The 14,481-nt window shown below is 46.6% G+C and overlaps 1 protein-coding gene across 1 annotated transcript in view; it reads left to right on the forward strand.

Annotated features, from left to right (window-relative positions):
- Positions 1–14,481, forward strand: part of Tg (thyroglobulin) — a 186,998-nt gene that overhangs the window by 64,293 nt on the left and 108,224 nt on the right. Inside the window, exons 27-34 of the mRNA XM_037197284.1 lie at positions 855–1,022; positions 5,735–5,800; positions 6,244–6,324; positions 7,774–7,911; positions 9,428–9,604; positions 11,333–11,444; positions 12,959–13,038; positions 13,742–13,885. Of these exons, the coding sequence (XP_037053179.1) occupies positions 855–1,022; positions 5,735–5,800; positions 6,244–6,324; positions 7,774–7,911; positions 9,428–9,604; positions 11,333–11,444; positions 12,959–13,038; positions 13,742–13,885 (966 nt within the window). The remainder of the gene's footprint in view (positions 1–854; positions 1,023–5,734; positions 5,801–6,243; positions 6,325–7,773; positions 7,912–9,427; positions 9,605–11,332; positions 11,445–12,958; positions 13,039–13,741; positions 13,886–14,481) is intronic.

Here is a 14,481-nt window from a genome sequence, read left to right on the forward strand (position 1 = left end):
CCAACCTCCTCTGGCTTCCTACCTCCAGCTCCCAATGGCTGGCTGTATTTTCAATAGGGAGTAGGTAGTAACGATTCATGAGGCTCTAAGCTTGCATTGAAGTGGGGGCTACTGGGAAGAGGGACTCGGGAACTCCCATGACCTCAAGTTCATGTAAGTGTCACTGAAGCTGGAGGGTGTGACCAGCAAGTACCTGGTCCCTACCACAGGAACATGCAGTGCTAGTAGAGGAAGCTGTGTGGTTTCCTTTTGACCTGGGGGCGGGGGACAAGGGGACAAGTCTCTGCATTAAGTCTATTCTCTCCTCTCTCTCTCTCTCTCTCTCTCTCTCTCTCTCTCTCTCTCTCTCTCTCTCTCTCTCTCCCTCTCCTCCCTCCCTCCTCTCCTCTCTCTCTCTCTCTCTCTCTCTCTTCTCTCTCTCTCTCCCCACTCCTTGATGGGGCTCCTGCTGCCTCCACCCTTTCACTATTGCTCAGAGACTAGAAAAAGAAACAAAACACTTCTCCTTTTGTGGTGTCTCAGTCTCCCCCTCTGTGAAATTAGAGTATCTAATGAGGTCAGTGACCCTTAAATCTGGCCCTACACCAGATTCTTCTGTGTGCTCCTTGTGAACATTGATTCTCCAGTGCTATCTCAACCCCCATGTGACCCCATGATAAAGTCCATGGCTGGTGCACTATATCGGTGCGACATAAGAGGACCTCTGAGGCCATCTTTGGAAAGGGATTGGAAAGCAGGCTCTGGCACCCTGGTGTCCCTGTCCCATCCTTGGGCATTGTCCAGGCTCTCAGAACACAGGCAGGCTATGCAGGGCCCTGGCGGTTTCCTTCACACTGGTCTCTCCTCTTTGACAGGGCCCACTGTCTGTGGACTTCTCAGCTCTCCCGACATTCTGGTTTGCCACATCAGTGACTGGAGGGGTACCTCTGATTCTCAGGCCAATGCTACATGTGCTGGGGTGACATATGACCAGGGGAGCCGCCAGCTGGCCTTGACCGTGGGAGGCCAAGAGTTCCTGCAGGGTAAGCCTCTACAGTTCACCATATTTCTAAGTTCTGCTTCCCACCAGTGGGGTGCTCTGCTAACTTCTTAGGTGCAGTTCTGCACCCCGTGACCTTGTAGCCCTCTTCAGCTACAAAACTCCCAGGGCACAGGCATATCCTCCTTATGCTGACCTCATATCCTCCAGACTACATAGGGTCCATTTATAGTCCAGAAGGAAATGGCACTCATGATATTGCACAGAAAATTACTGGCTGAGCTCAGTGTTATCCCACCAAAACGTTTAGTTGATTTAGCTCTCAAAACTAGCTGGGGCCAAGATCCCTCGGGAATCTAGCATGCCTGGCTGATGGCTAATCAGCCCTGGGCCAACTGGGGCCAGGCCTGCTCCTGCTGGCTTCATCCTCCTTGGGATGAGTGTGTTCTTTTCCTGCAGGTGGAGGAAACAGGACAGAATAAGGAAGAAGTGCAAAACCTCTGAAAGTCCAGACACACTCATCTCCATCTCATTCTGGTGCATAAACAAACCACATGGGGAAACCAGAAGCCAAAAGACGGGAAATACTGTTCCATCAGTGGGAGGTGTTGCAAAGTCTCATGTAGATTATCTAAAGATAAGTAAGGTGGAGGACGACAGTGAGATACCCCGGGCATTCTCCCTGGGAAGTTAAGAGCCTCAATGTTGCACCTAATGCCCTGCCATTCTAACCACAGGAGTACAGGGATAGGCCTGTCACAGGTAGGGGTGTGCAGTGAGCAGAAAACTGCCAAGACTGGGGTGTTCCCCTCTCCTATGTACCGAAGCTCTTTGGACTTTTCTATAAGATATGTAAACATTAGAGACAGCAGGCTGACCAGTCAATCTACAGGAATGGCTGCTGCACTGCCAAGGTCTCCCTATGCCCGTCTGAACTCCTTTCTGCCTTCTTGCCTGGCTGTCCCTCTTAGCAAGCCCCAGAGAGAGAAAAGGGCTTCATTTTCTGGCCTAAACTGGCCCTGGCCAGGCTAGTGCTGCTCACAAGGTCAGGCAGGCACAGCAGGGCCCATGTCACCCAGAACTGGTTAGACGTGCAACGTCTCAGGCCCCCATGCCCGGGCGGGCTAGGAATCTGTTTTCTGAGAAGTAGTTCCAATAATGTTTAAACCTGTTGCCTGCTAGGTTGGCAGAGAGCATAGCGATGTCATAGAAACAAAATACTTCATTGGATTGTTAGGCCACAGAGCGGCAAGACTGTGGGACCTGCACATGTACACAGTGGTTCCCGAAATGCACTGCGGCTGTGGTCTTGCCCATCTTCCAGCTGAAGGGAAGCAGGCACATGGGACTTAGGCCACTTCCTAAGGAGGCTTTGACTGAAACAGGCACCGGATATCTTAGCCACTCCAATACTGGCAGGCACACAGGGGGAGCTTGGGACGATATTGCATCTTAAAAAAAAAAAAACTTGTACTGATACCAAGGCCAATATATGGTATGTATGCTGTTCTTTGGAGGATTATACATGCCTTGCTAATTCTTGGACTCATGACATAGAGCATAAAATCCAGTGTAGAAAACACAGGCGATCTAGATGGCACACACGACCAAAGCCTGGAAATACACGCCAGTCTCTGGCAGAATTCCAGAGAGCCTAAGTAGCTTCTTTGGGGATAAACAGAATCAAACAGCTTATTTGTGGGATGGCTGCCTCACAGATGGTCTTCATTACTCTGAGAGGCACCCAGGGTGAAAACAGGCATTTCAGGAAAGACATGTGATGAACTGGCAGCAGTAAGTCAGTGACCTGTTTCAGCCAGAACATGTGCTTGGTGTGTGTGCCCAAGGAGCCAGGAATGTGCCCTGGCCTGGCCTCCCTGCAAAGGAGTCACAATAAAGGGCCTTGGAAGGATTTACTGTATGTGAATCTGTGTGTGTGTGTGTGTGTGTGTGTGTGTGTTTTCTAGGGCTTTCTTATTGAAGTGGTAGCCTTCTGATCAATCTGTATATAAGACAACCTTTGGTTTATAACTCCCAGAGCCATACCTCAGACTGCCCTAATGTCCCTTTTAATGAAGCATCTTTTCAAACAAAAACAACAAACTCTATCTCCGTCCAAGTTCACTGAGGGGGAGCCTCTTCCTTCTCATTTCACAATTTCACAGAGGCTGGTTGAATTGTAGAGCTGGCAGAGCCATGGACCAAACCCCACTGTGAACGCTTGTTCAGTGCTGGGCCTGCCCAGGCCACAGTCTTTCCAGTTCGAAGGAGAATTATGAGGATGGTCCGGGGGACTGCTTGGAGGGTTGAAGGGGGAGGCATGGCAGGAGGCATGGCAGGAGGCACACAGAGGCAAGGTGCTGCAGGGATTGTTTGCATTCCACATTCCTTTGGTTGAGCCTCGAATTCTCCCCATAGTTCCATAATCTTCTTCAAGCACTTAGCCAGCCCGAGCCTCAGGGTGCCCCTCTGTGAAGTGTGAACACTTTCTGCTATGGAACGAAGTGCCAGCACGCTGTACAGGCAGCAAGAAAACGGCTTTGTTTTCCAAGTTCCAACTATCCGGTCCTTTACCTGTGTGTCCCATGGCAACCCTCACGAGGACGGATTGCTTCTGTGTCTCAGCAAGCTGCTGATGTCAGAGTGGAGTCGAGCAGAGACCCGGGCCTGGGTAAGGCAGGCTTAGACCTGTATTGGAAAGCTAATGTGAGTAGGCTCCCAGCTGTAGGAAACTCCAGTTCAGTAGAATCCCTGACCTTCAAACAGGAAGCTCACCAAAGTCCGATTTGCATTATAGTTGTCATGATCCTTTGCATCACCTGCTGAGGCAAACTTGACCCAGATAGTGCACTGCAGAACAGAACATTTTTTGTACTGTTCACTAATACCATAACTACGGCTCAACTTTTGAACCCCCAAGTGACTGTGTGTTCTCCCCACCATGCCCCCCTACGGCCACTTTCAACTACTGTGGTACCACATCTGATTTCCTGACAGCAGAAAATGCTCTCAAGTCATGTGTGGTTACAGCAGCCAATTCTTTGGCATCTCTGATAACTAAGAATTCCTCCTCTCAGATGTCACTGCAAAGCCTCGCTCCTGGACTCAGTGAGAATGCCAGCTCACAGTGAGTCCTGCTTCAAAGATGGCAAAGGAGAGATATTTAAAAAGTCTCCTGGCGAAAAGAGCAGAGGGATCAGGAAGGAATGGTGTGACCAGCCAGGAGTTGGTGGCAGTCTTCACATGATGTCACCATAGTCCTGTGATGTATCCTCCACAACAAAAACCCACCAGGCACATAGGAGGCAGCAGGCTAAGTGCTGGGTACAAAGATTGCAAAAGTTTCCATTGTCAAGGCCAAGGAGCTTCCCAGCTAGCTGAGGTGATGGGTGTGGGCATCACTAAAGCACAGGGCCTGCAGTTTGCCATCTTCTTAGACTGAGGATTGTCGACCTGGCAATGCTCAATAGCCGCCATACACACACACACACACACACACACACACACACACACACCGGGAGTTTCTAGAAACTAGCTAGGTCAGAGATCCCTTAAGCCATCTACAGCTGACTTCTGGTGCCCACAGCCAGAATAAATAAACAAATAAATACACCACCAACTCACAGATCACCAAGAGATGATTTGGTACAGTCTGACCGGGCAGCAGGTGTACACAGGACGTTTCCCCCTCAAGCTATCAGGGGTGTGTGCCAGGTGAGAGTGCTGGACTTCTGCCTGGACTCTGTCTGAGACTGAGCAGGGGAAAATGAGGAACACCACCATGAGCGTATGAGAAATCTAGCTTTACCCAGTGTGGCGCCAGGGAAGGAGAACTTGCCTGAGAAGAGAGGGAACTAACTGGAGTGAGGAGGGGAGAGAAATGGGGAAAAGGAAAGGATATGTGAAGCATTATCACAGTCAAAGTAGATGGTAAATGTCATTTTTATAAATTTATATATTTATAGAGCCCATCACTATGTATAATGAATATGTGCCAGTAAAAAATTTAAAGACTAGTTAATAACATTAACAATACATTAAGTAAGAAAAGTTGCCAGTGATTGAATAAGTATCAGATGTAAAGGACCTAGAAGATAACTTCTGTAGAGTATTGCCATCATTCAGTTCTAGCCCCATATAGTTTTTACATTTATTGATTTATGTATTTGGTGTGTGTGTGAAAGAGAGAGTATGTGTGTGCGTGTGTTGTGCATGTTGTGCGTGCATGTGGATATTGCATGGGCACACATGCCAACATGTGCATGTGAGGTCAGAGGACAACTTGACTGGGTTAGTTCTCTCCTTTTACCATGTGGGGTCTGGGGAATCAAACTGAGGACATCAGCCTTGGTGACATGTGACCTTACCCCTACCCTGCTGACCCAGCTTCATTAAGGAGGTCGGAATCTCAATAGTGTTGGATGTCAGGAAATACCCACAATGGGACCTCCTGAAAACCTTATTTTCTTTAAGTCATCCCTGAACTGCTTTGCTCATGCTCACATGTTGCAGGTTTGTGACCCTCCACACATTAGTCTTTTGGTTTCCTGAGCTGGATCCCTGAAGTCTGACCAGCATTGATTTTTGTACCCAAGTATTGGAATGGTACTCCATGGGGGGCTTTGAGGGACTGTGTAGAGAACAGAGTTAAGCCAGGAACTTCTTGGGTGGGTGGAAGGTGATGCAACAATTGTAAATGTGGGTAACCAGTGAGAGCAAGCACCAACAGACTCATCAAATGGCAATCCTCTGCAGGTCTGACACTCTTGGAGGGCACTCAAGACGCCTTTACCAGCTTCCAGCAGGTTTACCTCTGGAAAGGTGAGCTCCAAGGTGGGGAAGCAGGGGTGACAGACAGTGGCTTCCTTGATTTGGTCCCCCAGTTTGTATCCATCCACAAGGTACTCTGCTCCCAGTGGGAAATGAAATGCAGACCTATGTTCTGTGGGCATGCTTTCTACGGAACAGAAGGGCTCCCATTCCTCATCAGAAGAGACACGTAGTCTAAAAGAATGCCATGTGGAAAGCCTCCAAAAGATGGAGCAGGCAGGGAATGTTTGGTTCTGGGGATATGGAGTTCACTGCTATAGACTGCCTTTGTCACCAGAATAGGCTGGTGTAAACCTCAGGAAGCATTGACCCAGGGAACTTGGCCCCATGGCTGGATCAATCCCTGCCTCTCGTTGATTTCCTGGTTGTGGGATGGCAGGATTGCTGAGTGGCTTGCCTCATCATTACTGGTGATTTTGTTTTCTTCTTCCTAGATTCTGACATGGCGTCTCGGCCGGAGTCTATGGGATGTGGAAGGAATGTGGTACAAAGGGTAAACTCTGCATCAGAAGCAGGTATTGACTCTAAAGAGTTTAAACAATTGGGTCCCGGCTATGGAGACAAGATCATGGCAGCCAAGGTCTAATCAATAAATAGGCCTCTTATTCTGAAGCTTTGGAGCAGTGAATCTCAACCTTCATAATGTTGTGAGCCTTTAATATAGTTCCTCATGTTGTGGTGACCCCAACCATAAAATTACTTTGTTGCTACTTCATAACTGTAATTTTGTTACTGTTATGAATTGCAATGTAAATATCTGATATGCAGGATATCTGATACATGCCCCAAGGGAGTTGTGACCCACAAGTTGAGAACCTCTGAAAGCCTGTCAAAACACCAAATTATGCCTCTAGTCTAATTATTTACTCATGAATACAGAGACTTCTGACATGGGCAAGAAGAACAGGATATAAGGAGGCGTTGTTGCCTATTCCTAATGTTGCAGAAGCAAAAACAAACACAAGAATTGTAGCAGGAGAAATTGCCTGCTTGAAGAGCAGAATTTAACAGAGCATGCCCACACTCCAGCATGTCAACCCTGTAGGGCCTAGAAAAAAAATGTTACTATTTGTTAGAGATTATCAACCCTATCAAAATGAGCAGTCTGTAAGGAGTCATGGCAGGCAGGGGATGAGTTCATCCAGACATGAGCTGGGGTTGTGCATGGGAAAGGTGTGAGAACACCTTGCCTCCAGAAACTATAGTTTTTCTCTAAGGTGGCACTAAGAACCAGGAAGAATGGGAGGAAGAGAAAAGTAGAGAGAGATAAAGGGGAAGTCTGAGGGCAAAAGGAGAGTGTCTTAGCCTACTCAGTGCTGCGGTAACAACAGTCCAGACTAGGTGACTTATAATGAATACCGTGTATTTGGCTCCTAACTCTGAAGGCTGGCAAATCCAGGATTGAAAAGCTGCATCTGCTACAGGCCTTCCCCTGTGCAATAACATGATAGAAGGTACCAAAGGGGGTTCAAGACAGCAAAAGGGAACCAGCTTACTTTCATAGCCCACCTTTGCAGGATGACAACCTGCCTACTGTGCGCTGGATTCAGAGACTGAATTCCAGCATGATGTAGCAAACAGGAGTGTGGCCAGCTGAGAAGAACCTATTGATGTGGCTGCTGTGATTGGCTCAGCTATGTCACATGAGGCCACCCAGGCATGGACTGAAGTCTCAGGAGAAAGTCCTCCCTGCCTTGGGTAGAAAGGTGGACCAGGGGGCTTCTAAGGTTTCTTCCAAACCAAAATTCTGGGTTTCACATCTGTATGATTTTTGCATTTTCCTAAGACCTTCTGAACCCCTTTTGTCTGACCAGAACCACACCCTGTCATTTCTAGCCCTGCTCTGACCTCAGGTCATCTAAGAATGTTTTTGACAGTGTCTCTGGTCTGTCCCCAAGTCTGCTTCTGTCTGTTTCATTCTTGCTGTAGAGATGAAGGGAGCTGACCCTCTCTTTCTTTTTCAGGTGTGGCAACAGACCTTTTCCTCCCTGTGGACACTACCCAGGTCATTGTCAATGCAAGCCATTCATTGCCCAGCCAGCAGAACTGGCTCTTCACACACCTGTTTTCAGCAGAGCAGGCAAAACTGTGGTGTCTTTCTCGTGAGTATCCTTAGATGGAAGCCTTCTTCTAGACACTGGTTCAACAACTCCTAAGATATAGACAAGTTCAAACTTATGGGCATAACTTAAGGGTCACTACACTCTTAGTATAAAGATGGGGCTTTGTTGCAAATATTTCTTTACACTATGTGAAGATATGTCACTGTGATTGATTTAATAAAGAGCAGAATTGCCATTAGCTAGGCAGGAAGAGGTTAAGTAGGACTTCTGGAGACAGAGAGGACTCAAAAAGGAAGAAAGGCAAAGTGGTCAGCCAGATGCAGAGAGAGCAAGATATGCAATAAAAGAGGTAAAATCCAAGAGCCATGTGGCAGTACATAGATGAATAGAAATGAGTTAATTTAAGTTGTTAGAGCTAATTAGAAATAAGCCTAAGCTATAGGCCAAGCTTTCACAATTAATAATAAATCTCCATGTCGGTTTTTTTTTTTTTTTTTTTTTTTTTTTTTTTTTTTTTTTTTTTTTTTTTTTTTTTTTTTTTTTTTTTGTGAGCCGATGTCTCAAAGAAAAATCCAGCTACAGGGCTTAATCCCAGCCTTCAAGAAGCTCACAGTGAAAGTAGTGTCTGCTTAGCAACGAGAACCTAGCATTCACTCATCCATCCATCCATCTGTCCATCCATCTGTCCATCCATCCATCCATCCATCCATCCATCCATCCATCCACCCACCCATCTATCCAATGTTGAATATTCATTATTTCTAGGACTTACATTTGACTTTGCTGATGAAAACCAAAGCAGAATCAGCCATGACCTTTTCCTTAAAGTAGTTCACATGTATCTTTGGTAAGACTGATATGTAGGGAACAGAGTGTTCATATACAAAGACCTGGGTCTCTGGTCTGCTGACTCCCTGTGCTTCTGAGAGACCATGGGTAGAGCCACTGAGATTTCATCCTGGTGTCTCCTGTATTGCTGATTTTGTTTCTGACCTCTCATTTCACTTTGGCTCTGCCTGGATTCGAGCCACAATAACACCTGTTTTCCCACTTCATAGATCCCCATTGTTTTTGTTTAGGCCTTCCTGACTATCATGGGTGCATTAGTATTTTATCAACTTGACACAAGTTAGGGTCAGCTGAGGGAAGGGAATCTCAATTAAGAAAATACCTCCATCAGATGGCTGGTAGACAAGTCTATGGGACATTTTCTTGATTAACGATAGATGTGGGAGAACCCAGCCCATTGTGGGTGGTGCCATCTCTGGGCAGGTGGTTCTGGGCTGTATAACAAAGCAGGCTGATCAAAGCATGGGGAGTAAGCCAGTGAGCATCACCCCCCCCCCCATGGCCTGTGCATCAGCTCCTGCCTTGAGTTCCCTTCCTGATAAACAGGAAGCTGTAAGGTGAAATAACCCCCCCCCCAAGGCCACGTGTGGTTATGGCGATTACCACAGCAATAGAAAGCAAGCTAGAGCACTGGAAGAATCCCCAGACGTTTCTACCCACTTACGGCCTTGCATGGACTAAACACCGACTGCCTTCTTGCCTTTAGGGTGTGCCCAGGAGCCCACTTTCTGTCAACTTGCAGACATAACAGAGACCACACCTTTGTATTTCACCTGCTCCCTCTACCCAGAAGCCCAAGTCTGTGATAACGTCCTGGAATCTAATGCCAAGAACTGCAGCCAGATTCTGCCCCACCAACCAAAGGCCCTCTTCCGCAAGAAAGGTAAACACTGTGGCCTTCATGGGCTGGGTATCTGATAGGACACCACTCTGCAGGTTCAGAAACAGTGAGGTTAATTTCTTTTTCTCTTTAAAAGTAATATTCTTGATTTTTTATTAAGAGATTTTTCTGTTCATTTCACATACCAACCACAGATTCCCCTGTCCTCCCTCTTCCCACCCCCTAGCCTTCCCCCCCAACCCACCCCCCATTCCCACCTCCTCCAAGACAAGGTCTCCCCTGGAGAGTCAGCCCAGCCTGGTATATTCAGTTGAGGTAGGTCCAAGCCCCTCCTCCCTGTAACCAAGGCTGCACAACGTGTCTCAGCATAGGCACTAGGTTCCAAAAAGCAGGCTCATGAGACCATGAATTTTTTAAAGAGAGCAAGGAGAGATGCATGGAAGGGATTGGAAGGGGGAAAAGGAGGGGGAAAATGATGTAATTATATTATAATCTCAAAAACTAATATATGTATATGTATACATATATTACATGTATGTATATGTATATACATGTAAGATTATATATATATCTAAGATTATCCATGGTCCTTCGGAGATGTGAAGCCATTGAGAAAGGAATCAGGCTGACACTTTCGAGTAATCTGATCTGGGGTCTTACCTAGGCAGAGCCACCATTGATGAACTTGCATCAGGATTTCATGCAACTGTGGTACAGAGATCCCAGAAACTGTGACTTTTATGACACCACAGTTGTTCTCTCTTCAAGGACATTGATGATGTCATTTTGTCATCATGATGGTGATGTCATTTTTCACCTGGTTTTACCCAGTTTCACCCAGTAATTTCTTCTTCCATCTTCCTTGCCAAGGCCCTTCCTAAATCTTTGGGCCCTTGGCTTCCCCCAAACATCAGAGGCTGCAGGGCTATGGAACAGCTCTGACTATTTGGTGGGAGCTTCTTGGCTGTGAGTTTCTCCTTAGTATAATCTGATCCAGTCACTCTTGGTGGGATTCTTTCTTTAGTACTCCTCAGCCCTTTGTCAGAGGAATCTCACAGTACTTGTCCTGAGCACACACACTAGCAAGGTGGGAGAGTCTCAAGTCTCTGGGAAGCCTAAATCATGCTCTCAAATTCACTGTGAGGTTTGTGTATCTACTATCCAGGGACACCAAGGGACCCTCTCTTCTCTCCCTCCCAGAAATAAATCTTCCATCTTTGTCCTTGTGGGAAGGCCACATAGGCTATCCTTTCCCCTGGAGATGCAGGGGTCTAGAGGCATACATGCTCACTTCTTGTTGCTTTACAAAGGGAGCAGAACCTGCCTCCCTAGTCTCTGAAGCCAACATTCATTCCTCCATGGGCTTCCTAAATCCTGAGATTGTACTGTTCCATCTCTTGCTGATTCTCATTTCCACATGGGCCAATCCCTCTAGAAGAGTCCCTTGCGTGTAGTCCTGGGTTCCATTCCAAGTACCTACTAGTGGTTCATACTTGTAATCCTAGAACTTGAGAGATAGAGGCAGGAGGATCAGAAGCTCAAAGACATCCTTGGCTCTATATCGAATTCAAGGCTAGCTTAGGCTACACAAGGACCCTATCTAAAAAACCAACCAACCAAACAGAATATTCCAAGTCTTATTCTAGGGAGCTTTGGGAGCAAATGTATTAGTTTAATGTGCCGTCTTCCTGGAAGTTCAGCCTGAGTTTTATTCATTGTCCCCATATTTGCAAAAGTATAATAAATTTTATTTCTTTTCCCTCTGTGCAGTTGTGCTGAACGATCGAGTGAAGAACTTTTATACTCGCTTGCCATTCCAAAAGCTCACAGGGATTTCCATCAGAGACAAAATCCCTATGTCTGGGAAATCCATTTCCAACGGGTAAGTGGCCAAGTTCTACATCAACGCTTATTAAGACTCCTTGGCTTCTACGAATAGGTGGTGTCTCAGCCTTTAAAGGCAGAAGCATAACAATGATCCAACCCAAAGCTAAGGGTATAGGAGATAGCCAGATCAGAAATACTCGATGAAGGCAAATGACATATTAAATACCACATTTGGCTCTGAACTGCAGTTTGCTGAGGGAGATCAGATGTACTGAGCAGTCTTGTCACTTAATAAAAGTGATCAAGATGGTAATAAACTTGCTCCTCAGAGCCTCTAGGAGTTGTGTTCAGAGTCTGGAAAGCAAACAGAATTTTTAACATACCCTCAGCCTATAAGAATTCTTCGCTTATTACCTCTACAACCTATACTGTTATTTCTTCATTGGCTTTTTTGTTGGTTGTTTCTAACTGGAGATAAGCTTTCTCTCAGCACACTCCATGGGCCTCACTCTTCAGAATCTCCAAGTGTGCTATTGCCTAACCACATTCCTGGGCCTTCCCTGGGCCTTCTGACTTTGAAGTCCTGGGATGGGACTCAAGAGTCAAAATTTTAAGGAAAATCTCCAGTGAGCCTTTTGTATTTCAGCAGTCACTGATCCATGAACTGCTAATCTGTGAAGTGCTGTTAAATTATGGAATTGCATCATGTTGCTGGCATATAAGAGCTGTTTCTGAGAGTGGGGCCCAAAAGATGATACTGGCTGGTTTGTCTTGAGATCCAGCTGGACATCACCTTCTTAGGGGAGGGAATACAAGCTAGATGTCACCATACTGGGAGAGGGGATAGAAATCAGACATCTCTTTGTTGGATGTCGCCATGCTGAGCCTGGTACTGGGACAGGAACTGGTGGGGCAGAGGTTGAGGTCATAGTCCAGGCTGGAGCTTAACTGGGCTTTCAAAAAGAAAGGGAAGCAGTAGGTAGGCAGGTGAATGGCTGACCAGGAATCTAGAGCAGAGGAAGTCAGAGATGACTTACCAGCTTCAGGGAAGAGATGCAGCCTGCACTGGAGAAGATACCCAGCAGATACAAATTTCAACACTGGGATAAGACTTGGATTCAGGAAAGAACAGCAAGAATGTGACAGGATCCCCATACCAGAAAGGACCAAGCAATTAAGCAAGCTCTCAGGAGTCGGGAACAAGTGATCAGATCAAGATATGAGATCAAGGCAAGGACTCCAGAGCACTGATTTGAAGGGCTAAAGCCCCTCTGCCATAAGTCTGTGGGTGGGGGTCCTGCAGCGACACTAGGTGAATAAACAAGGAAGATCCTGGAGAGGGCTTGAATGAGTGAGTAACTAAATGGAGGACCGGAAGATAACGTTCCTGAGAAAAGAGTGGGATTTTGTTTACAGAAATCTAGAATGCCAATGTTGGCCAAAGCACTCACACTTTATGTGCTTCCAGGGAAATCTGATGCCCAAAGTTTGAGTTATTCCACTCATTCTACATAGTAGGTCCCGGGTGCCCATGGTAGGCTTCAGATACATCTTCTCTTCTGACTCTAGGTTCTTTGAGTGTGAGCGGCTCTGTGACAGGGACCCATGCTGCACTGGCTTCGGTTTTCTAAATGTCTCCCAGCTGCAAGGTAAGGGTAATAAAGGGAACAGCCTCCCACCTCTGGAATATCGTCTCAGTGTAGAAACAATCACGCTTGTGATCCTATAGGGTCCTTAGCATCTCCTCAAGAAAAGGAGGATGAGTGATCCTCATGCACAGTAAGGAAATGGGGTTGGGAGAGGCAGGTAGCTCATCAGTATGAAATTATTAGTGTGGCTGTCCTGGTCTGTGATCTGTCCACCCCATTTATACATATGTCAATCTGATCCCAGCAAATGTCCCTCCTTGTTTCCAGGCTTCATTTTAAATGGCTTCTGCTGTACTTTCCTAGCTGAACTTTAGATACATCGAGTGATCTGCAACACTCAGTTACTTAATGATGTGATTCTGGACAGTTCACTTATAATCTCTCCAGGCCGGAGCATCCTCATCTGTAAATAGAAACACACATTACTTTCCCCTCCAGGCCCAGTGAAATGATATCCATAGAGCTGACTCACCTTCTATGCATGATTGGCAGGTATTCTGTTAGGAGCAGCTACCTCCATTCCTGGACTCATGGGGCTATAGCTCTTAAATAGAGGAGCTGGATCTGTAGGGATGGCTAAGTCCCTACCTAGAATACAGTACCAAATCCCAAGCATCTGCTGAGCAATGGATTGCAGAATCCCTCTGGCTCAGTTCATGTTTCTCCCTGGCTCACTTTCCTGGGCTCCTGGGTTCTCCACCAGGAGGAGAGGTGACCTGCCTGACTCTGAACAGCATGGGGATTCAAACATGCAGTGAGGAGAATGGAGCAACCTGGCGCATTTTGGACTGTGGCTCTGAGGACACTGAAGTCCACACCTATCCCTTTGGGTGGTACCAGAAGCCTGGTGAGTAACCTGCTCCTGACTGCTGTGCCTTTTGTAGACTGTGTCTCAATCTTGCCTTAGGATGACATCTCAGAATCAGGAAGATGTGTCAGAATTCACTGGGTACCAATGACAGAAACTGATTCTGTTTACTTTAAGAAAAAAGAAATGCCTTGCAGACTGTTCATTAAACTAAAGGAAAGATGATCAACAAGGTCTCAGGAAAGATGGAACCAGACCAAATTCCACAGGTGTATTTAGCCACTGTCCATAGCCAACTTCTTCTTTGGTTTGCCAGTCCTTACTGATTGCTTTAGGGGGCTGTTTATTGTATCCTATAGAAGCTTTTCATTCAGGATCAGGTTGGCCAACATGTTCTACGAATATCCCCACTGGTGAAGGGACAGGATGAGTGACAGTCTCAGCTAATCCAGAACTACTAGAAGAAAGGGAGCTAAGGTCCTGTCACTGGCCAGGCAGCAAAGTCAACAGTTGTCCATACTGCCATGATCCCTCGGTTTCCTCACTCTGTCAGGATGACGTAATACATGGTAGTGTCAGGGAAGGAAGAGGGTAGCCTCTGTATGCTTTTATGCACTTGAGTTAAAATTTCAGGA

This window comes from Peromyscus leucopus, chromosome 20, assembly GCF_004664715.2.
Source record: "Peromyscus leucopus breed LL Stock chromosome 20, UCI_PerLeu_2.1, whole genome shotgun sequence".
In the NCBI taxonomy this organism is placed as follows: Eukaryota; Metazoa; Chordata; class Mammalia; order Rodentia; family Cricetidae; genus Peromyscus; species Peromyscus leucopus.